Source organism: Argiope bruennichi, chromosome 6 (genome assembly GCF_947563725.1).
Source record: "Argiope bruennichi chromosome 6, qqArgBrue1.1, whole genome shotgun sequence".
Taxonomy (NCBI): domain Eukaryota; kingdom Metazoa; phylum Arthropoda; class Arachnida; order Araneae; family Araneidae; genus Argiope; species Argiope bruennichi.
The window spans coordinates 4,076,854-4,104,847 of record NC_079156.1 but is presented as its reverse complement, the minus strand read 5'-3'; the positions used below and the strand labels follow the sequence as shown (position 1 = coordinate 4,104,847).

The following is a 27,994-nucleotide window of genomic DNA, read 5'->3' as shown; positions in this document are numbered from 1 at the left end:
GGAATAGTGGTATTCGATTGCAATTTGATGCAATCGCAGCAACTTTATTAAATATATACAAGTAAGTGAAGCCTCTTTTAAGTTTGTCTTACTTTTATGAGCACAAAAGAAAAATATCGAACACTTTTCCGAAGTTTACTATTCTAATCTTCAAGGGAAAAAAATATATTTATATAATCCCGCATAGCCTGTCTTTGGGTAGTCTTGAAAAGTAAAATAATTATGTTTGAATAATTTTCTAGTATTCTTGGTTTAAATAATTTTCTTCAATGGATTCGTCCAAAAATTTGATTTCTGCTGAAACTAAGCTATTTGATTTTTAAAACCCTGATTTCTAAGATAACCATGCTATCTTAATTAAACATACTCTTAAAATGTAACATTATTAAGTGTAAGGTCGGATGTTTTCAAATAAGAGGTCCGCATGTGACGTTGATTATTCAGGAGAATTCTAAATATTTATATATGCACATGTGATTGCATTTTACTTTTGTTTTGTTTCTTACATACTTGCTAAAATTATTCTTGAATAAATAATTCTCAAGATTTTAGTTCATTTATTTTTGCAGCGTATCATAATAGGAGAAAACTTGTATTTTATTTATCAAACATCTGTATGTTATTCGCAAATTCTATTAGAATGTGTTGAAACATTAAGATTAAAATTCTGCGGTTGGAATATTCGATTGCTCCAATGCTTTAATGATCAAACCTTGGATTGCAATCGTTTTATTAACGTTTATGCGTAAACAAATGCATTTATATAAAACTGGTAGTTTTTTAAAAAATTTGTGTCATTTTATTTCTTTTTATACTCATCCTCCCATTCTTCATTTAAATATTAAGAAAATTAAATGGCTTGAAGCATCGGATTATATATTTATCTTCATATTGCATAATATCGAAATGATTTCCGTCTTTTTTCAATTTGAGGTTTGCATTTAGTTATTAATAATGTTATTCTAACTAAAAAAAATGTTAACTATTTTTAATAAAATTCCTTAAAATTCAATGGAAAATCTTCGAAATATTAAATAAAAACTGAAAAAGGCAATACTGGTTTTTAGTAAATGTCAAATAATAAATGTGTCTTAGTGTGTATAAAACCATCACTATTTACAGATTTTTAGAAACAAGTTTATGGTGTATTTTATGAACAGAAATCATAGCCATTTAGCAGTACATATTCCAAAATCGCATCTGCTTATTTCTGTTGCTTTGAATATTTAAGTAAATTTGATATTCGATTATTATGAATTTAAGAAATATAATCAGTATAACTTTTATTATAATGAAATAATTATATAATATTATATTAGAAAGAAATGAAGAAAATTTATTTTAAAGGAAATTAAGTTTAGCACAAAAATCTCTTTGATTCGGTTTTTATTAGAAATAATACAATTAATATTTCAGCTCATATCGAAACATTCTTGAAATCGTTGCAGTAAAATGACACGATTTTTTCATCGGATAAGATAAAAATAAGAATTTTTTCAATAAAGACATTTATTTTAAAAATATCTGTAAAAGTACAATTTTATATAAACTGTAAACGGATTTATTTGTCTCAATATATAGAATGCATTTTCAGACTGTAAAAATTTTTGACTGGTTTTTTTTATCTCTTGTAAAAACTATATATACTATATGTATTGGATCATTAACTATGCCATTTAATTTCCTGTTTCCTCCCTCTTCAGGTCTGCAACCGAATAATGGACGCGAAGGCCGCCCTTTTAGCCATTGTCCTGTTATTAAGTAAGTTGATCTTTGTTTGTTTGAAATAGAAAAATACCCTCGTATCATATTGGAACCTTACGTAATGAAATGTTTCAACGGAAAAATCAATAACAGAATACTTTTAATGATGCATTTGATTAATGTTGCACCGAATTTCGAGTAGCGCTGTTTTATTTTATGCATTTCTGTTCATCTTATCCATTTATTTTTATCCATCGCCAAAATAACTCTTCATTGCGACTCTTCTGAGTGCATTTTTGTTTTTATGGAACAGTCATTAACATAAGCCATCAAAATGATTAACTCGTACATTTTAACCGATCTTTTTCTAACATAAAAATGGGTTCGGTTCATCTCAATGAAAACGAAATGACAATTTTAAGGCTTGAAATAAAAAAGACGGCAATGCAATGGAGTAAGATTTCGCATGGTTCCCTTTCTCACATGCTCTATCGTCATTCTGCCTGTTACTTTTAAAAAAAATGGAATCTCTTTGTCAAGTAATTATATTTAACCTACTTATAAATCATGCAACGCTTACAATCAGCAATATCCAAAATAAAATAAATGCAAATGTATCTACAACGCATAAACAGTATTTATAAATATTGAGTTGGGTTATTTTGAGGACTTTACTGTTGTGTTATTCGAATATATTTGAATATTGCACAAGTTTTATAATTTTTTGTTTTATTAATATTTTTGTTGTTGAATATGTTCATTCAAATAATGTTAATACCGCCTATAATGTATATTTTAAAAGTATACAGAAAAAACGGAATATATGAAGTATTCTCAAGTCTATCTGAAGTGTTCATTTCTGCTACTTTTTGTAGATAAATTTTCTTTAAATTTTTCAATTGACACTCATAAAAATTTAAATAAATTCAGGTTTGAATAATTTTTTATTGATTGAAAAATGGATTTAAAAATTCAAAAAGTCTGCAGAATTCGAATAACTTTAAAAGGTATTCATTTTAGAAGAATCGGGAACTTCTCGAATGAAATGTCCTCTTTATGACATTTTTCAAATTGATTTTATTCAATCGAGAAATGTCAGGATTGAAATCAATCAGGATTGAAATGAAAAATGATATATTCTTAATTAGCAAAGATTAAATAACTAAAAATAAACGGATAACGCCCACGAAGTTTCTAAAAATAGCCACTGATTGGAATAAAATCTTCAGTAATCGAACTTTTCCGGACCTCTTTCATCTCTTTTTTTTCCCCCTAAAATTAAAAAAAGAAAAATTCAATCGAATGTATTTCGAAATTTAAAAAAATGCGAGTTCTTTCTTCCGAGCGTCTTTTTAAAATAGTGTCAAGATTTCACAATTATCTTCGCAAAACAACTCTACCATCTAAAGAACTTGAATCAAATAAAAAAAAAGTTTCTTTTATTCTTTTAAATAACTCCTTACAATTATTTTTATGAACCTAAATGACATGTTTGCAACTGTTTGATAAAAGATTAAAAATTGTGTAGCAGAATATAGTAGCACGGCAGAATATAGTATTTTAACTTAGATTCATGACAGACAAACGCCATTTTCTTTCTTAATATAAAATGGTAAAAAATGTTGCATATTTTTTTTCACATGATGTATTGTTAAAAATTGAAAACTATCCTATTGCATGTTGTAGAATTCGAACAGGAATTACTAAACGAACTTTAAAATCCGATTCTGGTGATTTTTTTTCTAATTTCTGATTCTATTTATAGAAAATAAATTAATGAGTAATGAAATTTTATTGATGGTCCCAGATAAGGAAAATGAACTTATACAGCTCATCCCAAAATAACTTGTGAGTAAATTAACGTTTTGGTACCAGGTTGGTAACAGCATTATTTTATTAAAAGCTATGATTCCAAGCATTAGAAGATATTGATATATATTTGATATCTGATGCTCTTTATAATATTTCAGTTATGTTTGAGTCGTGTAGAATTCAATAATATCCTTACTGTTTTTTTTAAACAATCTTGTCTTAACAATCTGTCTGTTTAATAATCTTGTCATTGTAAATAACGGACATTTCAAAAGATAATTTTCTTTTCTTTCGCTGCAACAAAGATGCACTGAAATGTTCATTATAACTATATAATAACTATTAAAAATTGAAATTATTGACTTTCATCAGAAAAATTTCATTTCAGAGAAATTTGTTATAATATTTAAAACATAATTTTTCCACATATTCTTTTCGGAGGTTCACAATTTGTTTATTAATATTCTAAAGATTTTAGTTGCATGCCATGTTGCTTAGAACCGATTTCAAATATTAAAAAAAAATATCTATCAATATGCTTTATTGCTAAATGCTAAAATATTATCAATATGCTAAATTAGATATTGTCATGTAAATGGAGTAATTGTTCCAAACAACGTGTAATTACTTAAATGCAAACAGAGACTTCGTTTGTCTGCGAACAGCAGACATACAAAATAAATTCCAATTCTTTTGTTTAATCATTACAATTACGGCAATTGATTCAATGAGAGCTCATTTATTTGGTGCTGCTTCGTTAAATGAAAGTCTCTAGATTCTCCTTTCACTTTTTGAAGATTTTTAGAATCCGTTAAATAAAAACCTAGTCAAGGGAATTTGAAAATTCCTTTCAGTGACTTCCAAATTTATTCCACAATGAATCAAGGGGGGGGAGGGAAATCTTTTTTTCGAAAACAACAAATCTTTTATTTATTTTAACTTTAGAAAAAATAAATTTTCATTTTGAGATTAAAATTTCGGGAAATAGGCTTATTTTATTGAAATCTTAGTCACATTAAGCATATTTGTTTTAGGAATTATTTTGCTGAAAGAAATATGCTCACAAACGTGAAAAAATCTATCAACAAATGGAATTATGAAATAAATTACTTCTAACGCCATCATTTAAAATCCAGATCTGTCTGGTGTCAAGATGTTCTTTTTTTCTTCAAAAAAACATTGTCCTTCAGTTTATTATATACCAGCCTAGTATAGGAAAAGTTATAAATACGCTATCAAACAGAAACAAATAAATGTTATTTTTTCCCCCTCCACGTCTAGTTCCTTTCAGTCACCCTCAAATGAACAATTGTAGTTGTTCCAATGATTATTTTAAGTAAATGCGAACTTAATTTTTATCAGAGACGAGTTCAGTGTTATTTGGATGACCAGAAAAGAAATGTAAATGTCCCTTCACACATGAGTAGCAAAGAGTGAAAAGCTTTTATGACCTAAAGACAAGGTACGGTCATGCCAATGCAAGCACGGCAATTTTTGCAGAAAAAAAAAAAGGAGCAAAGTTTTTACAATTCAAGTGCTATGAAGTACGGGGAAACTGCGACAACTGGCAAAGTAGTCCATCAGCAACGCCGACTTTTTTTTTCTGGCAATGGAAGAGGAGAATGCTTGCAGGAAATTGAAATCAACCTAATTGAATCTCTATTGCACTCCCGTCTACTTGTAGGCGTCATTTCGAATCTTTTTATTTCACTCGGTTTCTTACCAGTGCGCAGAGATTAGAATCCTTTTAAATCAGCCAAAATCCTGAGTATTTCTTTTAATTGAAAGCATATTTCTTTACTATTGCATAATTTATTTTATGCGTTTCACAAATGCCTTTGTTCTTAAGTGGTAAACATATTTGAATTCTAATTATCGAAAACTTTATCTTACAGAAATGAATAGTTTTAAATTGAAATAAGAAAATATATACAAGATATTTTATTTAAAGGAAAAGATGATTCAAAATAAAGTACACTTATAATTTATTTATTTTGGGTTTCAAAAATGATGCCTGGCATTTTTATTTTGCATTTTATTATTTATTTAAAATAGCTTGAACTATCAACAGTTTTAATTAAAATGATTTAGATCAAAGTTTGTGTTTAATCATGCTTGAATTTCCTAAATTTTTCCTCACAAAAGATAATTTATTCATTATTAGATAATTAAATATTTGTTGCTTATAAAACTTAAAAAAGTGATGGATAATAAAATTCAAATAATACAGGAAAAAAATTGAAATAAAGCGATAAATTTAAAAACGGGAGATTATTCATCTGTAATCTAAAATTTTAATTAGATTCGCTGAAAAGAATACGAAAATATGCATCTCCTTCATAAAAAAATAAATGCCCAATTGAATCCGATTAAATAATTTAATCTCCTTATTAATCATCATAAAGCTTTATAATTACACATTCTGAAAGGAAATCGCCATTTAGAGTTGCATAGTTCACATGTAATGTTGTTTTTTCTCCTTTCTTTCAGGTGTCACATATATATCGTTTGCAGATAAGGGGAAAGGTGAGTTTCCTTTTTTTTCTGCATTTTTTTTTCAGGTTAATCTTTTTTTGTTTGGAAAATAGGATTTACTTAATGATTTTTTTTCTGTCATTTCCTTGTGTGCTAGAAAATTTGGATGCTACTATACTCTCGATGGCAATATATTTTTAAAAAAAATTCAGAACTTAATTTAAAGCTAGTATTAATCGCATCATCTATGAATTTCGATTCAATACAAGTCAATTTTAATAGTAAATTTTGAGAACAAACTGATTTCAAGATTCCATTATATTTATTACAATACATTTCAAATAAAAAAAAATGTAAAATAATGAAAATAAAAATATAATATAATAATGTAATATTGTATTTATAACAATATGATATTTAAGCATCGAGGGCAATAAAACAGTCATAAACCTATAACATAACTACAAAAAAATCTCTACCTTCTTTTATTATTGTATTATATTTCATAATTGTTATTAGTGCACTCCTGATGCCATTTCCTTATTGTCATTAAATAAATATTCTTTAAACAAAATCTACGATCCAATGAATGTTGTAAAGGTGACTAAATGTCAAACATATGCAACAAAAAGTAATGAAACTTTATTTGTTAGATAATAATTTGTAATAATTTTAAATAAGTTATTGTTTCTTACGAAGAAAACTTTCCTCTTTTCTGCAGAAGTGTTTAAAAAATATTTTAAAGTAACAATCATTTTTATACAATACAATAATCCTTATAAAACATAACTTGATGTGATAATCCAAAATGCGATGAGGCCGCGGTGGCCTGGTGGTAAGGTCTCGGCTTTGGAACCGGAGGGTTTCAGGTTCGTGACCCGATTCCACCGAAGAACCGTCGTGTACGGGGGTCTGTTGCACGTTAAATCCGTGATGACCAAATGTCCTCCCGCTGGTGTGGTGTGGTGTGGTGTGGTGTGGAGACGGGGGTGCCAGCTCAGATGTCGTCCTCGTCATCTGACCGTGGTTCAAAATTACGAGGTCCGTCCCAAAATAGCCCTAGTGTTGCTTCAAAAGGGACGTTAATATAACCAAACCAAAATGCGATGATCCGTATAAAGCGTCACTCGAATATTTTAGATACCATTATATACGTTTTTATGTTTTAAATTATTTGACGCTTTTATGCGACATTGAATATAATATTAATTAATGTTACTGTGACGAGAAAGAAAAACATTATAAAATGGCAACCATTCGTGATTGATATGATTATTTCATTAGTTCTGTGACAGATTTTGATTTAAGTTGGTTGAGGAAAATGTATCCAAATTAAAAATTCGGTTTTCGGATACTACTAACGGCATGCCAGGGATGAATCGCTAAAAAAGAATTTCCAAAGACCACACGACCGATTCAGTAAAAAGGCTGAATTCCAGTCAAAGGTAAATATTTCGTAGCTATTGTAACCAATGCCATTCAAAGGCATTCTGTGGGATAACGTTTTTATTGGAGAGTATGCGATGTAGTGACACAAGAGGAGGAAATTATTTAAATCGAATGACAAGCACTTCGGAAACTCAAACTTTTCATGGAGTTGAGACAATAGAATGAATTTTATAATTGACTTTCAAATTTATGTTTTAAGCTTAAGGGTTTGCTTCAAATTTGAATTCCTTTCATTGTGCTCTAAAATCGCAAAAAAAATTTATCTATATTTAGGAAAATCTTTTTATGTAATGACATTAGCCAAATGAAAGCTTTCCAATGAATGTCGTTAGAAAACATTTTTATTTATAATTATCTGTACAGTAGACCAAAAATTTATTTCTGTCAATCCATTTCAAAATGTTAATGAATAATGTGCTTTACTTGGATGCCTACAAACCATGTTCAGTTAAAATTCATATTTTATTTTTGTTTTTAGTTATGTTATTTTTGTTTCCCAGAACATAAATGAAATAATAAAAAATACTCATCTGCTGGAAAACGCACAAAATGTAAGAGATTTTGATGCACCTATTTTGCAGTTTCTAAAGGTTCGAAATAAATAATAAATGAATGATCAAAATAATTCTAAATCCCATAATTAAAGAACTCATTCTATATTTAAGTCGTTGCTATTTACAGATTAGCTCCATTCAAATCATTATATGATTTACATAAAATAATCACACCTTCTGATCGATTTAATATAATCATTTTTTTTTTCTTTTTTATCTTTCAAACAAGTAGCCTTCAATGAAAGTCATTGGTACAACTCTATAAATAAAATATTTAAAAGAATTTTGGTATATAATACATTCAGCAATAAATGATTTTCACTAAACTATGTAATAACATATTTAATTTAATAACTATCTCCTAACTTATTTATTAAAGTGAAATAATTATAAATTACATTAAATTTTTTATTGTCAGAATCTGAACTTCAAAAAAAAAAAGCGAAAGAAAAAAAGGTATATGCGATACTTTTAAAAACGATTTTAAAAAAATCATTTTTTAAAAGTTTATCATTTATTGAAGCCTATCTTAGTGATTCGTGTTATGAAGTTTCGTTTTTTGATAAGTTCTGATATATAAATTTCACTAGATATGCATTAGATATATCAAAAACAATTGAAGTTTATAATCTTTCACAATCTTGACTTTAGGGAAATCAACTTTCGAAAGTAATTAAAATGGCGGCTACGATCTGTGTGATTATGATTTAGTTTAATGAAATTGTTTTGCTACCAGTTTCAAAGAATATTAAATCCATTAGAATTGATTTTTATTTTGAAAGTATAAGCAGTATTTTTCAAGATTCAGTGAACAAAGCATTTCTAATTATGGAAGAAAATAATGACTAGAAATCTAAGGAAAGCTAAACATTTATCACCTCTTCCTGTAACAAATACTCTTTTTCTCCATGAAGCAATTTAACCTTGCAAGAAAAATTTTTGCTGCTATCCAAAGATTTAATCAAAAAATGAAAGTCGCTAGGTTTTAATTATACACCATCCTCATTGGCTTTTTCAAAATGAATGACAATTAAAATTTTTAAATTTTTTCTAATGAGAAACAAAGAAATTTCTGAATAATTCTAAGTGCAGCATGACAACTACATTTATACTTTCTGTTTTGATCAAATAATTATAATAAGGAAAAATTAAAAGTAATATTCATCCAAAGTTACTTAAACTAATTTAACACCTAACTTAATATCAAAATGAACAGCTCAAACTTGTATTGGAAAAGCTGCCACTGTTCATTCTAAACATTTTCACAAATAAAAGCGTCATTTTCAAAAAGGGCAACATCGGGTGACAATCTCGATACGGGCGCGTCGAATTGACCAGCATTTGATAAATAAATTAGCCGCATTTGGTAAAAAGCTTCTTCGCTCAGAGGTGTTTTTTTTTATTTGACTGTTATTGACTTGCAGTGGAATGCTAAGTGACTGTTAAATGATTAATATGGAATGCACTTTTTTTTTTAATTTACCAAGCTATTTGATAAAACTGGAAAACTTTAATTTTATCAGCCTGCTCAAATGACTTCACATACAAATTGAAAAGTGTGTGTAATGTGAAATGAAAGCGGAAGCGAAAATCGTACTTCGGAGTTAAGAGTTTGAATCTCTTTTAGTTTCGATACTGGCAATTGGGTATTTTGATAGTTGAATTTGAATTACTTCATAATTTTGAAAACATCGTTGCAGTGAATGCATCAAATTAAATTGAAAAAAAAATTAATATAAAATTGTTCGGAAAATTGAAATGAATATAAATAAATACATAATTTTCTGAGTTTTAAAATAATGCAAAAAGCCGTTTTTTTGTGAGAGAATAGTTTTGATCGTCCATTTCGTTTGTAGCAAATGCCTATTTGATGATGAGTAAATCTATTTTCTAGTTCAGTTAATCTTTCTGTTTCGCGCCCACTTCTTGATTTTATAATATTTTTTTTAACTGGAGGTTTGGGGGAGACGGTGGTACCATTCCAAAACATTTCTAATATTTTTGCAGCATTCACTTTGAATTTGTTGAATGAAGTACAGCTGTAAAAAAACATTACTTGAAGATTTGTTTATATTTGACTATTGCCATTCGATTGTAAGTAATTGAGTTAGCACTTTAGTATTTAATGTCGAATTATAGTTAGTACTTAGTTGCCGTATTACATTTTTTATATGCAGGTCTATGCTAATTATTTGACATCAGTTAAATATTCTTAATGGTTACAATTGCGTAAGGCTCTTTTTAAAACGTATGGGGGAACGTTTAAAAATGAACGAAAAAAAGGAAGTAAAAAATTAGTTATTGTAAGATTTTTAAACCTTTTTAGAATTCATTTTTGAATGTCAAATCTGATTGCATGCAACATAAAATAGTGTTTACTGCAAAGTAGAATTCCTATATTTTTAAAAATCAAGAAAACGATTACATCAAGCACAGGTTCAATACTCGCAGTCATTATTTGAACACATTTCAATCTCAATTGCTGAAGGAATGGCGGAAGAAAAATGAGGTCTAAGATGAGTGATTTCGATTCAAAAACTGATCGCTATCTTTTGCCTCTCATCAACATTTAGTTTGCCGGGACGAATGGCTCTGAAATATTTCGAGTAAATATTCTAATATTTTGTGCAACTTAATCTTTATAAAAATCGCAACTTATTAAAAATGATACTTATTAGCAAAATATTTTTAAATTTCAAACCTTGGTACACATACATGCCAAATTATTTTAGAGGCCTTGCAGTCATTCTGCTATGCATTCCACTCGCTTTCTGTTCAACTCTTATCAGCTTCTCGTTTGTGAAGAAAGAATCGAAATCGTCGAACTCGAGATTTTCATAAATTTCCACGAGTTTAAAACACACATTTTCGCATAATGTCTGTTTCAAAGATAATTCGAATGCTGTGAGCTAGACAGATGAAAATTGGTGTAAAGATTCTATACCAAATTTGTAGATTTTTTTTTCTTTCAATTGTTGAACAAAATCCGTACAGAGGAAATCTGTCTGTCCGTCTGGATATAAGCTGACACGATAACTACAAAACGAAAAGAGCCAGACGGATAAAATTCGATATATGGACATTAATAGAGTGCATAACTGTCACCCACAGTGTACGTGCCAATCAAATTTTGAACCAAATTTATCCAGAGGTCTGCATTTTCAGGAACATGTAAACACAATAACTCAAACTTGATTTGGAAATCATTTTGAATTGGGTGAATTTGGTATGAATTCTGTTTTAGGGCACCATTAAACAGAAATGAATCGCCAAAACACTCGCCAAGGATCACACGCTAAATTCGTAAAATTTCTCAATTCAGGTCTAAGGTTAATACAAAGGTTCATATAAAAGCTACATTAAAGTTTAATAAAATATAAAGATTGATTTAAAGATGAATATAAAGGTTGCTATTGTACGCCATGCAAGGTTTTTCTGGGATAACACCTTTATTAGAGAGATTCGGGAAAACTACTCCCGTTTGTTAAACCAAACTATATGACAGGAAAGAGGGTTAGTGTTCAAAAAGGGCCGAAATCGTTTTGCTTTGATTGGTTCTGAAGTTGATCCTGAACTGTAAGTGCAGCAAAATTTCAAACTACTTGGGTTTTGCTACCTTATTAACCTAGAAAAATAAGCCGTATTTTCATACCTCGCTCATTCACAATGGGAAAAAAGACAGGATGTGATATCAGTAGCAACAATGAAAACGATCCGGGTTTCCCTTCAACAAACGAATTGTATTGCAAAATACTCTCGGAATATTTTTCAATTTTTTTTAATAGAGCAAAATGATACGGTTCAAATATTAATATGTTTGAAAAAAAAATAATTATAATTATTTGACTATTAAGATGATGTCAAAATAAATTTTATTCTGTAATATCTCAGAAAATGATTGTGGTAAAACTCTAAAATGTCGCTTACAACTGCAAAAAAATTTATTCTGAGTTAACTCTTCTGCAATACATATATAGTGCCGCGTTTAATACCACAAAATGATGACCTGCGTAGTGCCACAGCAGCTTGCAATGCTTTATCAAAGTAGACAATTCTTAATTTTATAATTAGGTAGGACAGTTCACCCTATAGGATACTCGTGGGATATCAGGCGGATATTCATTAAAATAACGTATTCTAAAGTTGCCGTATTACCAAAACGTTTACTCAATCAGAGGAAAGAAGACGTAAAAATAAATTTAAAAAATTAGCTTGAAACGGATTTGAATAGAGAGCAAAATGAAACAACCGTCGCCGTATAAATTTATCGTTTTCGTCACATCAGTTTTATTTCCGTACCATTTTTCTATTCATTTTAATAATATCTTTAATTTGATAAACTGTGCTACAATGGAATTCATTTTCATGTTTTTACCAATGAACTACAGAATTAGTATTTTAAAGCCCGTCAAGTCCCACAATAATTGAAGAAGTAAATGTTTTGCAAAAAGTCATAAAAAAAGAATTCATTTTTACTGGATAAAAAAATGACTCATCGACTGCCCCAAAATGAAGATTTGAATGGATGTGCGCGCACTTCGGACGCACTTGTTAATTCTGATGTAGGAATATCATTTCCATTTTTATTTCGCAATGCATATACTCTTAAATTGACAGTAAACGGATTCAATCGAATTCATGTCTTCAGCCATGTTAAATAAAAATGTGAAATGCTTTTTTTTAAAAAATAAAGGTAACCTCTATTAATCATTTAACACTGTGAAGGGGTAATAATCTGGAAGAGCAAACTGTTCGCTAAATGCGGCTAGTATATTATATGAAAACACATGCGTAATTCTTTCAAAATATAACGACTCATTACTGAATAGATTTAAATCCTTTCCGACGCATACTTAGGCATTCTTTTCCTTGCTTGACTCAATCCTCTTTCAGATCTCGACAGGAAGCGCTGCGAATACTTCTGCGGGAACCTGGTGATCATTCGAGATACTTTGTTATAGCGTCATTAAACCGACATGTCAATGTTTTGTTTTGTTGCCGAATATTGCGAAAACTCGCCGACCAACCTCGCCGATAAAGCCAATTTTCACTTCCTGTTGAATTTCTGTTATAAAGTGAGTCTCAAGGGGAGGTTAAAAATAAATGAAATTATTATATTAATAGTCAAATATTCTTATTCACTTCATTTACAAGCAAAATAGAGAGGCAGGGGGGGGGGTTTCTAAACATGTATTCATTTTTCTATTTTTGGCTTATTTTTATCCCCCTACACAGCAATTATTTTCCTGTCAACAAGCAAAAGAAAAGGAAGCAACGAACAGAATTTCTCCATCATGAGAGCGGAAATGAGTTAAGCCAAAGCATTGCACATTGTTTTATTCTGAAACTACTTTCTTCAATCGCGCGGACGAGAGAAACGCATATGAATCGTTTTCACCTGTTCGAGGACGAGCTTTCGTCGAAGAAATTCACTTTCTTTTCCGTAAGATGGGTTGTCTTTTCCGGGTGGTAAATTATATTAAATTTTCAAAACATTTTAGAATTAAAAAAACATTTGACTTTGCAATATTTTCTAAAAATTTATGAAGGACAAGCTCGTCTTTCATTTCTTGAAGGCAATTTATCGAGAATATATACATAAGATGTTACTACACTAATACCAGAAAAAGGCGTGAGAGAAACAGAGGAAACAAAGATGATTCAATTTAGCTTAATTGTCCAGTTCTAAAGCAACAATAAGGCTGTTTTATGACGGACTTCGTATGTCAGATGACGAGGACGACGCTGAACTGACACCAGACTCCGAAATTCAATAGCACCATACCTACAGAAGTACAATCGGCCCCGATGAATTTAACGCGCATCAGATCCAATTAGACAGAGGTTCTTCGACGAAATCTGGTCCCGAACCTGGAATTCTCTGGTCCGGAAGTCGAAATTTTGCCACGCGGGCCATCACGGCCATAAACATGATTCGGAATTCCATTGCAGTAGGAGTTCGAAAAAGAGTCTCGTGAGACGGAAGAAAAACAAGCCAAGAAATAAAACATTCGCATGTGAGTGTAAGTGCGACTCCAAAAGAACCCATCGAGGTATGACCTTCCCACCTGATTCAATGAAGTTCGCTTCTAAGCTCAAGTGAAATCAGAAAGATTTTCATCATGACGTAATCATACTGAGAGATGCAGATAAAAAAAAAACATATTCAACCATGCCTTGCCGTAGAAAAATCAGTTATTCTCTTTTGCTCAGACATGGACGCTTGCGACAAATTCTTTTGAAATAATATTTAATATTTATACAGAAATTCTTTTCAGTCGAAAGAGCATGTTCAACTTTTATACTATGCCGTCTATTGTATATAAAAAAAGCATTTCCCACTCTTCATGCCACTGAATCTAAATCATCTTAGTTTTCCCCACCCATTTTGTATCCGCGCATTTACAAGTTTGGTTTTTACAGAGATTGCAAGATAAGCAATTCATGTCAAAATATTCCTCAAGAACTTCTGTTGTGGGAAAAAAAAAAATGTTGACTTTATGATTAGTTAAGAAAAGGAGTCGTTATGCAAGCAGGCATTTTTTGAACCGGGCTGAGCGATCAAATTCAGACCCCGAAGAATGCTTTTGCATTTCGTCACGTCTGATCTATGAGAAAAGACGCCTTTTGTTGCAAACGATTTACTCCGTTGAACTTTTCCCGTTGCTCGTCGATTATTAATTCTGTCGGTCAGTATCTAGACCTCTTTCTAAAGATGTGGCATCGAATTTTTTTTCACAAGGATTTAGTTGAGGTTTCTGCTCGCGGTTCACATGACGTGCCTTTATTAAAACAGTCGTTGTGAGATCCTCATCAACGTAACACATCCGCTTTGAACAAAATACCTTTTTTGTGAAAAGATTTACTCGGCAAAAGAGAATCATGAAAGCTCTATTTGAGCAATTTTAATTAATATAAAAATATATCATCTTTATCTCTGTATCTACTTAGCTACTTTTTTAAAGAAGACATTCTTTCGTATGTCTTCCGCATTTCGGCTTCAAAATTCCACGGTTTTTACTGCGAAAGTCGTTTATGTTTTGCTCTGTATTGTCATTTTAAGATTAAGTTTTCTTTAACTGACACTTTTAATAATAAAATCAATATTTGCACTCTTTAGTAGATTTTTTTTCACTCATTTTATGGATGTTTTTAGGATTCAGAAACTTTGCGCTTCCCGATAATATTACAACATTTTAAGAATGTAATTATAAGTTATTCGATTTATCTCCATTAAATTTTAAATCCGCATGGTTATCACTCAAAAGGATTTTTAAAATTTTATAAAATGAATTAAGAAATGCATTAAAGTTTAAGAATAAGCAATAAGAAGAAATGAATTTTTGAAAAATCTTTCATTAGTGGATTGGCAGGAGAAATTTAAAATGAGATGCTAAAAACAATATTGTAAAGAAATGAAGCCAGAATGAATATCATAAGAAAGGAAAGTTTCTATTCTCTGATTAAACGTTAATATTCATATGTTACAGTGAATGTGACTCCTTAACTGTCACTAGTAATAACTGTGGTTAGAATTAATAATAACCGATCAATGTGATAAATCGTTTCATCACTTTAATAATAATCTATTAAGGGCATTAACCTTAACACACATTGTGTGTGTGTAAACACATAATTTTTTAAGCAGAGTGGTGGTCGAATAGAAAGAAGACACTTTGGAAGTTTTAACTTCGCTTTTAGTCCATCCCGGGAGGCATGATTTATGTACCAGAAGCGCGAACAAAACACGTCCGTTCACAAGAGCGGCACAAAAGTTGAAAAGAGCGAAAAGAAGGCAGACAATATTTTCGACGAGTTATTTACACTATGAGATTCTAATAGGGATTTCTTTACACGTGTCGATTTAGGTAAGGAAAATTCAGATATCTTTCAAAAGAATTTGCTTGGATGGACAATTTTTTCCCTTCACTCGGAGTGTGAAAACCGCTGACTTAAGCATTTTTGCAGAACTTCTGTTGAATTACACTGACAAAAAAAAATCCCAACACCAAGAAAAAAAATTATTCTAGAGTAATGAAATTTGGACAATGTATTTGTCTAGTTAACATGTTTAATTGATTAAATTTTCAAGATCACAGGTTAATTTAAGCTCAAGAAAATGCATTTCAAATGTGAAATGTTGTTACATTAATAACCGGTATATCCACCAGAAATTTGAATGCAAGCTTGCAAAAGTTCATGCATTGTGTCATACAGGTACCTAATGTCACTTTGTGGTATGGAATTCTATTCTTGCTGTACTTGTTCTGTCAATACTGAAACGGTCAGTGCTGGCTATGGATGATGCTGGAGTTGTCGTCCAATGATGTCCCATACGTGCTCAATTGGAGACAGATCTGGTGATCTAGCAGGCCAAGGTAACATGTAGAAACTCTGTAGATCATGTTGCATTACAACAGCGGTATGAGGGTGAGCGTTATCCTGTTGGAAAACTCCCTCTTGAATGCTATTCATGAGTGGCAGCTCAACAGGTTGAATTACCAGAGTGACGTACAAATTTGCAGTCAGTGTGTTTGGAATAACCACGAGTACTCCTGCCGTCATAGGAAATTGCTGCCCAGACCATGACTCCAGGTGTAGGTCCAGTGTGTCTAGGCTACAGACAGTTTGATAGCAGTGTTTCCCTGGCCTCCTCCTGACCAACACACGGCCATCACTGGCGTCAAGGCAGAACATGCTTTCATCAGAAAACACAACAGATCTGCATTCCGTCCTCTAATGAGCTCTGACTTGATACCACTGACGTCGCAAACGGCAATGGCTTGGAGTTAGTGGAATGCACGCTACTGGGGCCTGGCTCGGAGCTGTCCTTGAAGTAACCGATTTCTAACAGTTCGTTGTGTCACTGTGGTACCAACTGCAGCTTGAATTTCTGCCGCAGACGCAGTACGATGAGCCACAGCCATACGTCGAATATGGCGGTCTTCCCTCTCAGTAGTACCACTTGGCCGCCCAGAACCGGTCTTCTTGAGGCAGTACCATCCCTTGACCACTGCTCCCAACAATTATTCACAATGCCGGCCAAGTCATTCTGCAATATCGCGGGAAGAAAATCCACCTTCTCGTAGCCCTATTACACGATCTCGTTCTAACTCGGAGAGCTGTTGATAATGGCTTCTTCGTCTTCTTAAAGGCATTCTTGGTTAACATCAACTCAATACGTCAGATTTCAAAGATAAATAACGCTCATGAAATTTGCAGCATTTAAAGCAAACCTGATATGTAAATTCTGAGTGGTGCTACTAGCGACACACTTATGCGGGAAGCGCAGAACTTGAATCGATGTCATTTTTTCAGATGTATAAACATGCCTATTAAATTTTGTTTATCTAGCACAAGTCCTTCTTGGTGTTGGGATTTTTTTCCCGCCAGTGTAATTAAATAGAAAAAGTGGAATGAGATAAGGAAATCAGAGAATATTTCAGAATGAAGTTAATATGACCGAAATTAAGATAAAACTTTTGAAATTAAGATTAAATTAAATTTTAAAATACCATTACATATAAAAGATTAAATTAAATTTTAAAATACCATTACATATAAAAGATTAAATTAAATTTTAAAATACCATTACATACTAAAGCGTATTTAGGCTATATTACTTAGGGATTTTTTTTAAATCCGTGCTTTTATTGACTCTTACTTTTATTGATTCGTTTTGACGTCCATATTTTTTTAACAAAAAAAGTCTCTTAGTACAATAATAAAAACGTATTTTTCCTCGTATGAATTCGGCAATATTTGCGATTACGGAAAAGCCTGCATGTTTTCAAATAACAAGGAAAAGCAACGAACCAGTAACCGAATCCTAATTATCCGAAAATTTTTATTTCATACGAAGGTCCATGATCCTTCGCCGGCCCCTAACCATTCTCTATTTATGACAGAAGATGAAACCAGCGGAAGTAGTCTCCCCGAAACTTGCCCGCATTCTCTCTGGTGAAGGTGAATTTATGTGGTAGAACCCAACTGTTTAAATTAAATTTTAGCACAACACTGCGAGTCATTGCGCTTTGTGTTATCGCGTTTACATGCTTCTTCGCATGTGAAATACATTCACCATTTCCCGTGCGACAGACATTCCCTTGTTGGATTTAGCTCAAAATTTGACGAGTTAAATCCAACAGATGTTAATTCCATTTCAGTACAATGTCAATTCTGTGTCTACAGTAGAGATGTTGATTCTGCATACCAAATTTTATCCATTTAACTCTCTTCGTTTTGTAGCTATCGTGTTATCTTACATTCGTATAGACAAGACAAATTTCCTCTGAATGGATTTTGTTGAAAATTTGATAAAAATCTACACATTTGTAAAGACTATGCACCAAATTTCATCCATCTAGCTTAAAGCGGTTTTTAGTTTACATATTTCTGAATGCACAGACAGTTAACCCCTCTTTAGATTCGGTTGAAAATTTAATAGGTGTCTACAATATAGATATTAAATCCTCATATCGTCCATTTAGCTCTTTTCGTTTTTGTAGTTATAGCCAGACAGAGAGCTTTCTAAAATAGACTTTACTCAAAATTTGATTTAAAAAATCTACAAATTTGATATAAACACCGAATACCACATTTCATCCCTCCAACCTCACAGAGATTCTGAGTTAACTTGTCAAGTACAGATAAGTTATTTTTTGTCATAGACAGACAGACATGAGGCTATGAATGTTTTTCGAATTCAATGTGTCTAAAATTTGGAACTTCGCCATAATCTTGAGCTCGTGAGCTTAAAGTGATTTCTCTATGCTTCGTATATGAGAAAATAAAACCATCTTCGTTGTGCATTTTTTAAGGGGAAAATATTTGGCAGGGTTCCCCAGTCACCATCTTCGTGCTGATTTGGACTTTTTTATCTGGCGAATTCTCATGACCCTTTAGAATCGTCAGCAATTGTCGTATACATTATTAATTCCTATTTTGGAAGCTGTTGCAAATGACATCTTAATAGAGTCCTGCGCTTCAACAAATTTAGAGATATTGTCAATATTATCAATATTAAATGCCTTCAGCTACTATTTAACATTTTTACTACAGTCAGATCCAATTTTGATGACATACATTTTATCAAAACGAAAGGTCTATCTTAAATTGGGATTTCATAATGATGGTGAATATTCTGATGGATTATCTTTGATTGAAAAATGTCGAAACTGAAATTTGACACATCGCTCTCATTTTTAAGGTTGGGAGCACTGTCTAAACTCTATTTTACAATATATCTTTAAAATGAAGGTGGTGCAGGCGGACGACTCTTGATGATGGAACGAGGGATCACGATTTTTCATATAAAATAAAAGTTTTCGAAATGGGTATGCTAATGGTTGTGAATGGGGCACTTTGTCTCACGAAGAATGCACAGGGTATTTTTCTTACAAAGAATATACAATGAAGTAAAACGTTTGAAATCTCGATTGTAAGTCGATGTTAGGGGAGTGCAGGGGACAATAGACAACGTGTTTGTCATTCATTTTCATATGAAATAAAAATGGGTCAAATGGGTACTGTGGTCGTGCTTGGGTCTGGTTTTTCGGCTGCTAGTTTTTATTAACGTTATGAACACTAGATTTTTTCAAATCAAATGTAAATTCTTGTTAAATACTGTTTAAGCGTTCCCTTCAATAGAGCCTTGTTACTTGCCTTACTGACCGAAGTCCATTTGGCAAATTTTTATATTGAAAAATACAATTAATTATAAACAAAATAAATAATAATTAAATAATGCTCTCCTTTCTAGATGCTGTTAAAGGCTTTTATAATAACTAAAAAGTGAGCGCTTTAAGTCTAATGACATATGTAGCGAACTTGAAACAAAAGTTAAAATGTGTAGTTAATGCTTGATGGTAGAGACAAATGTCCGTTTAAGAATTGTTCTGAATCCATAATATAGTTGTGTAATGATAAACTGCCCTCTTTTCATTCGGAAAAATGATTGCTTACTAAGCACAATGGCCAATTTCATTGCTTCCAAAGTAAGGAAATATAGTTGCATAAGTTTTTTTTTTTTTTAAATAAATTGCCAAATTTTTACAACGCCTCATAAACTTTAAATGCAAATTAAAAAATGTGAAAATGATGTGTTGCCAAAGAGGATGTCTGAAAGAAGATATTCGAATGCAAAAGGTTAACATTGTCTTGAATTTGAAAGGAAGTGTGCATCAAAGAGAATATTAAAGATGAACATAATATTTATATTTAAAAAAAAAAGATAATCAATTTGCATGTAACAAAATCTAAGTATGATATCATTTTGAGAGGCTTTAGAAATGACAAACATTTTTTTAAATGCTTTTTCAATCCTTTACAGATCACGATGATGATGACGATCCCAAGGACGACGACAGCGACGACGACGGTGGCATGCCCAACTACTGTCCAGAAGATGATGGGATGTTCCCCAATCCGACGGACTGCGCCACTTACTACAACTGCGTCGACGGAACAGCCATAGCCATGAGCTGCGCCCCGGGACTGCTTTTTGATGCAGAGAAAAAGATGTGTAATTTCGCCGATCGAGTCAAGTGCAAAAGTATGCTTTCGGCATTCATATGTCTATGAGAAATTGTAAAATGCTTTCATTTATCAGGTCTATAACATTTTTATTTCACTTGACTTATTTCACGATGGCAAAAATGAAATTTCGGAACTGATTTTTCACTCTTCCGACAGTTCTGAAGTCATTTGTACTTGTGCGCTTACGATTATAATGCGTTTCTTTAATATTTGAGGAAGTGAATGATCAATCAATAAATAATTTATCTGCATCTCTGTCTCTAACTGTGAATGAATTAGAAAAATGGATTTCAAGATTACAAAATTATTTTGGGTAAATTTATTTAATTGCTTCAAAAGAAAAATCCAAGAGAATATTAACATTTCGGGTGTCATTCATGCTAAAAAATAAGACGAAAGACTGTTTTAAGCAATATATGCAAAATGAAATATACAAAAAAAAGGTATATTTTAAAAGGTTAGCAGCCTAAATGATTCATTTAACAATTTCTATATTTCTCTTGCCTTTCATATGTTTTGAAGGAATAGGCGTAGCGGCTGAAAGGTCTCCCTTTCGCATTAAGATCGTTCCTCTCGGAACTACGTTTTCATGGCCTTGCTTTATTGCTATCATTTTCATTTTAAAGTTTGTAATTGAGCTTTACTTCTTTACAGATTATTCTTGAGCTGTTACGAATATCGATTGAGGTAAGGCGTCTTTTGTTGAGTTTTATGCGATATGTTTACAGCCATCAGCTGCGCTCATTTTAAATAAGTGAAGTTGCATTGAAAAGATCGATCTTCCTCCTCGAAGGGAATCTTCGCTTGGGATGAAACAAAACTGATAAAAATGTCTTTATGTAATGCCAAAATTCATGTTATGTATGTAACATGGATTTTGGATCAATTAAAAAGGAGAGAGAGAGAGAGAATCGATTATTAAATGGGCATGGCTTTAAAAGATAAAATCACTAGTCAATTATCCAAGCATAAGACAAGACCTCTCTTTTGGAATATCTTCCAAAATTCTTCTTTTTTTAATCGAACGTCTTTTTCTGTTCTTTTGATGCCGCCCAACAAGCGAAAGAACTTTCCGTTTTTTCACTGAGTAGGAGATTAAGATGAATCATAATTGTCGGGTTCTACACAGACTTGGGATTTAAAAAATTAAATTGATAATAATAGTCATTGTGTTTCCCTTCCATTCCACTCCAGAAGTAAAGCATGCATACTTTTCTGCTTCACAGATCAATGCCGAGGCCCCAACGGAATGTTCCCCAGCCAACACCGCTGCGACGAATTCGTCCTCTGCACGAATAATAAGCCTAAAGTGAAGCGCTGCAAAAAGGGGCTCTATTTCGATCCCAATCTGCAGGTGTGCAACTACAAGGACCAAGTACTCTGCAGTTTGCGTAAGTTGTTTCTGTTTTCTTTGCAGAACGTGTCACGGGCTGATTTAATCGTAGAGAAAACCCATCCTTTTGAACTGGCTCGCTACGAATGAATGAAACGAAAGATTGAAAATGGGAATTTTTTAACGCAGAATTCATCTCTTTTCAATGCGCTTCCTATTCAAACGGAGATCCTATTTTTGCTAGAAGTTGATATTGATGTGGTGAAAATGCGACTTGATTCCAGAATGATATGAAGGAAAAGATTTTTTCCGCTGGTTACGCTTTTGTGCTTCTTTTGAAAGTTCTCACTTTGAAAATATTATCCATTAAATGCCTTTCTCTGCCTACAATTTTCCAACTGAAGAAATCTGTATATTTATTAAACTATTATAGTGATCTGTTCTGAACTGCCTCAGACAAGTGTTGGGGTAATGCCTACTTTACCATCTTAATAGGTGCTCAGAAATTCGTGTGAAAACAAGTCAAAGAAACTTTTAATCGGAAATTCATATTAATAAGAATGTTGTTAAAAATTAGAACATCCAAAACTCGTGATGGTGATAAAAATGGAAGTTTCACGCCGGTTTTGAATTATACCTTAAAAATGAATCTGAGAAATTTCTCCCAACAAAATAAATTTCAGGAATCAGTTTTCCATGGGTCTGACGTCACAATTCTTCAAATGCAAAATCATACGATTCTGCTATCAACTATTTGAGAGAAGTTTAAACAAAGGTTCTAAGTTACTTTTTCTCTTTTCCTCGTTGTAAAGGCGCTCCTGTCTAAGTAGCAGCTTGTTCCTCCATTTTAAAAATCGTGTATCCTCAGGATGGAATCCACGCATCATCATCATAAAAAAAATCCTAGATCTAGATCACATTCTTAAGATTCTCGGATGTTAAAGAATAAAAATCTGTGTGGTACAATTTCATTCTACTTATAGTTTATATGCTGACATCAAAGATGTTAACGTATGATTTCTGATGGATAATCGTAGATCATCAGTTTTGTGTAATGATCATTTTCGCACGAAGAAAACGCACCATTATGAGGTGATATCAGTTCATATGACACCTTTGAAAGACGGCATTCATTTTTTCACTGAGATGACTAAGACAATAGAAAGTTGGCCTGCTCGAAGATCCGGTGGGAAAGAACACTTACTCGGGATAATTTATCAATTGTCATGCTATTTACATAATTGTATTTCAAACACGAGTTCTGGCGCTTTTTGGCAATATGAAGGCGTTGGTGTAAAATTGCTTTAAAGTTCCTTCGGAATGTCGCGAATTCGTTGTTGGCTTGTCTACTCTGATGCACGTCGAATAGGATTCTGAGGTACCCGGGTCTTTCTCGAAGGAAGGAGCCACGCACTGAAGTGCTGAATTTGAAAACGTACAGCACGATGCAAAGAAGCTCCACTTAAAAATTCTGCTTAAAATTGAACTAGATGGCTAGGACCTCGGGACTTTGGTGTCATTGAAGCGATTGAATGCAATAACTATAACTTTCAAGTTAATTTTTTAAATAAAGCAGCTAATTAATATAAAAGCAATGGGCAAATTCAAGGAACCGAGTTCCTTGCTCTAACCACCGCACTTCGTCAGTTTTTAGTTCATGGAACTCTCGGTGAGCAGGTTCACAACAAAGCAGCTAAGAGAAAATAGAGAAGGAATAACCTAATTGGCTTGAATCGTGACAACTCGCCGGTAAGCTGATTAGACTGGTTTTTGGAAGTTATCAATGACTTCCTTTAATTGCATTTCTACTCAGTTTTTCAGCAAGAAAATTTGGAAGACGTATTGGAAAAGGTTTTAAGGAGTGTTAAATCATTTCCTTATACTATTTTTAAACATTTTATGTATTGTTGTAATGCCTAGTGAAACCGTGGGAAGTTATTTCAGTTCAAAAGTAGCGGATAGGTCTCAGAGGGGCACTGTGTTTAAAGATGTTTATCACCTTGAAAAAACGCGTAAGTGAAGTTGCATACCCTAACAATAAGACATTTTACATCTATTGTTTTTTTTTCTGCTTTTAATTTTTTGACATATTTGTCGCACCACCTCTTAGTTCAAGCGATTTCAGTGCAGCCCGTATATGCATATAATATAGTATGGAATAGAAAATTCATTAAAAAGTTATGATACTCGCGTTCACTGAAAGCCAGAAGCAGCTGATTCAAAAACTTGCAGTGCTGCCCTCTGCTGGCAGATACAGTTTTGAGCACCGGCGGAACATAATTTTCCCACATTCTTTTAATTTGTGTAATGAGAAGGAAATTGCATTTTTGATGAAGAAATTTCTTTTGAATATATTTATGGAATCTCGAAGATTTCCTTTTGCAGCAAGTATTTATTTAAAAAGTTTATTCTTTTACAAATAAAATAAGAATTTCAGGGTATGAAAAGACATGGATTCAAAATTATTTTTGAAACATTCTCCTTAATTTTAAATGTTATCGAATTTTTAAAAAAAGTGTATATAAAAACATTAAAAAAATCTATTTAAATAATTTCAGTGGGAAAAACCGCAACAAGTCAATTAAAAAAAATCTTTTAAGAAAGGTGATATCTAGCGTGTTGCTCTGTTCTGAAAGGGATAATGCGCAAATAGTATTTGATTGTAAAATTCTACATTGCTATATTGAATTCTAATCTAATAATTTCCTGTCTTTCCAGCTGGTGGCGGCAAGAAGGGCAACAAGACTGACACAGGTAAAGACAAAGGGAAGGACAATAACAAGGGGGGCAAGGGGGATATGGAAGACATCAAAATGCGTAAGGCACTCGCCCTGGCCAGTGTCCGGTCCGTTTGTCCGAAGGCGCGCGGACTCTTCGCCCACGCGGATTCTTGCCACAAATTCTATCAGTGTTATGACGGAGAAGTACTGGTCAAGTCGTGCCCTGAAGGACTGCTGTTCGATGAGGAAAAGAGTTCTTGTGCGTATGCGAAAGAAGTGGAATGCGGTGACAGGCAGGTGTTTTCTCCCAAATATCCCGCTTACGATGACATTTGAATATCTGCGCGCCTCGCCAGTATTCGCAAGAGGCTTTCGGTGACTATCGCTTTGGGATTTTAATGAAACCTTTAGGTTTGTTAGGGTAATGAAAAAAGGAAAGATGAAATGCACATTTTTGTTGAGTAAATGGCCTTCCATGCAGAATCAATGCTGCGGGGCCATTGTTTTTGATGCCACTTATACCGTAATTTTGCATTTATTATCTTTCAATCTGGAACAAAAAAAAAAAAAAAGGTTAGATAATCATGCAGTTAATTAATTACTAAAAATAGAAGAGGGGAGACAAAATGAAGTTAAACTATTATTAATTACTTTATAACTGTCGTGATTATAATTTTAATCTAAGAAAACGTTTACATTTCATTCAGACGTTAGTTATGATAGGTTCAAGATGTGAATCTACCTTAGCGAATATCTGAAAGATGTAACTTATAAGGAATCTCGAAAAATTGGAATAGGTACTGGAAAACGGAACAGATCTCATGATTTAGAAACAAAATTATATATAAAAAAAGCACGAATGCAAAGTAATACGGTACAGAGTTCGATGAAGTGATGATAAAAATCATTTCATTAGATTCTCTGGAAGATGGGATGCCTTATTTTAGAAAGTTTATAGTGAAATATTTCCGTCTTTGTTTAAAATACAAGAAAATATTGATAAATTGAAAATAATTTTTTAGAAACTACAAAAAGAAATTGAAGGAATTGTGAAAATAAATTTTTCTTTTTTTAACCAGATAATTAATTTTTATTACTATTTAGATAAATAATTTAATTTTAAAAAGCTTTAGGTCAAGAAAAAAAATAAGTGTAAATTTAGTTTTAAAGTGTTTTATATGCTTCTACAGGCAAAAAAATTAAAGCTGAAAAACAAGGAAATGGTGCAACTAACACAGCAAGTTTGAAGTAATGAGCCGCATTTTGAGTCACTTTCAAGAGGTGTCTGATTTGGGTCATTTTAGCACATTTTGCTTTCGTCACATTAAGATCATTGTTTGTCTTTCATTTCACGCTTTTATCTTAGCTGCAACAAGCTCAAGCTCTTCGTATTTTGATCTCATCTTTAGTTGCAAAAATATTGAGCTCTTCTTATGTCGATATCATGTTTAACTGTAATAAAGATGAGCTCTTCATAGTTTGATCTCATCGTTGGCTGCAAAAGGACTGAGTTCTTCATGCGTTGATCTCATCTTTAGATGACTGCTCATTTTGACGCCATAACATTCATTGCATTTTATCAAAAAGTTTTATTTATTAATGGAGGGTAGAATTTTTCTTTTTTGATTTTTACACAATAATAAAACTTTGAAAAGGAATTAATTTTACCATTAATTTCCGATCATAGAGGAATAAGATTTAACCACAAATGCAGCTGATATAGACAGGGGTTTTCTTTAATTATTATTTAAGGGAACAGGGACGTTCTCTACAGTGAAGATTGCCGGAATTTCAGTTGCAAATAAAGGAAATTTTTTCGCAAAAAGTTCGGACATAATGATCAGGACAGGAAGAATTTATTTTAATTATAAAATAATATAAAAAATTGTTTCATAAAATATGTTTCTTAATAGTAAATCGAATAAATGTTGTGATGCAATAGTTTTTCAGTTTAACAAATCGGTACACTCAGAAAACATAATTCTGTATAAAATCCTTCCAAAAGCAGCGTAGTATATGATTATAGGCTTAATGATTACATTGAACTTATTTTTCATTTAAATTTGAGATTAATAAAAATTTCAAAAAATAATAAATATCGTGTAACTTTAAAATCTACAAAAAAAAAAAATATTGTATGATAAATAACCTGTAAAGATAAATATCACCTCGCAGATAAAAATAAAAATATGTTTAACATATGCAAAATGTTTGTAAATATTGTATAAAATTTCATCCGATTGTATTGAACAGAATGCTCTTTATGCATATCGAAATCGTAAGAAAACATGTTACGAAGAAAAGATAATTTTTATCTTTCTATCAATGCAATTTCTATTAGATTCAATTTTAAACAATAATTTATAAACTTTCGACCTCTCAAACTTATTCAAATTATCCACATCTGTAATCGGTGAGATGCCCTCCCCCCTATTTTATTAAACTGAAACTTGAAAATCGATTTTTGCACGTATAAATGTTCTCAATTCCTTTATGCGTTAGAATTAAAACATCAAAATTTTCATTACATTGTGTCAAACAATTTGGAAAAATGACACATTTTTTTTATTAATTAAAATAACTTTAGATACTATTATGACTTTGTAAATTATTTATTTAAGTAGATTTCCCATTAAGTAAAGAATTCACCATCTAAGCTAAAATTTAAGCAACAGAATTTTTCTGTTTATAACGATTGCTTTTAAGCAATAAATAAACATTTCTTCATAAAGCTCAATTTCTTAAACTTAATTAAAACGGACGTGTTTTAATATTTGATTAGAGCAAAATGCCTTTATAAATAATGAATTAGTCATATTTGTTGATATCGTAAGCTGAAATTTAGCTCAGGATTGGATTCAAATCTTCGACATTTGTTTTACTATCATTACTATTTCCCATTTTTAAATTATTTGAAAAACCCCGTTCAATGGCTTTGATTCCTTAACAATAAATACTCTGTTTGTTGATCATTTGTGTGATTCAATAAAGAATTTTGCAAACTGATTTGAAACAATTTCTATACTAATACACAAAATGGAATTAAAAAAAATTTCGCACTTTTAAAGCCGTAATATCTGGCATCAACATCGTACTCAACTGACTAATGCTATGTTTTACATTTCAAAAATTGTTTTATATAATTACAAGAAATACCTTTTATTTACAAACTATGCATGATGATTATAGCTTAAATACATGCTCTTTAGGCATTCAAAGCTTCATTTAATTAATAAAAAAAACATTTTAACTAGAATGCAAAAGCCATATGAAAGATTATACATCTTGAAGCTAATCATTTTTATTGTTAGGACATCGGAAAAAAATGTATTGCTCCATTGAAAAAAAAAATGTCCAAAAATATTCTAAGAAGAAAAAAAAAAAAAAAAGAAATGGCTTTCTCATGATTA

The 27,994-nt window shown here is 31.7% G+C and overlaps 1 protein-coding gene across 3 annotated transcripts; it reads left to right on the top strand.

Moving 5' to 3' along the window:
• Positions 1-27,978, top strand: LOC129972130 (protein obstructor-E-like). 3 transcript variants are annotated; one of them, XM_056086135.1, is made up of 6 exons: positions 1-61; positions 1,704-1,761; positions 6,007-6,042; positions 20,326-20,547; positions 21,758-21,922; positions 24,583-27,978. In XM_056086135.1, exons 2-6 carry the CDS (start codon positions 1,719-1,721, stop codon positions 24,918-24,920), a joined length of 804 nt encoding a protein of 267 aa, XP_055942110.1. In that variant the 5' UTR covers positions 1-61; positions 1,704-1,718; the 3' UTR covers positions 24,921-27,978. The 3 variants fall into 3 exon arrangements, with proteins under 3 accessions (XP_055942110.1, XP_055942111.1, XP_055942112.1); XM_056086136.1 differs by lacking the exon at positions 1-61 and adding an exon at positions 525-614; XM_056086137.1 differs by lacking the exons at positions 1-61; positions 1,704-1,761; positions 6,007-6,042 and adding an exon at positions 7,308-7,436.
• The last annotated feature ends 16 nt before the right edge of the window (positions 27,979-27,994 follow it).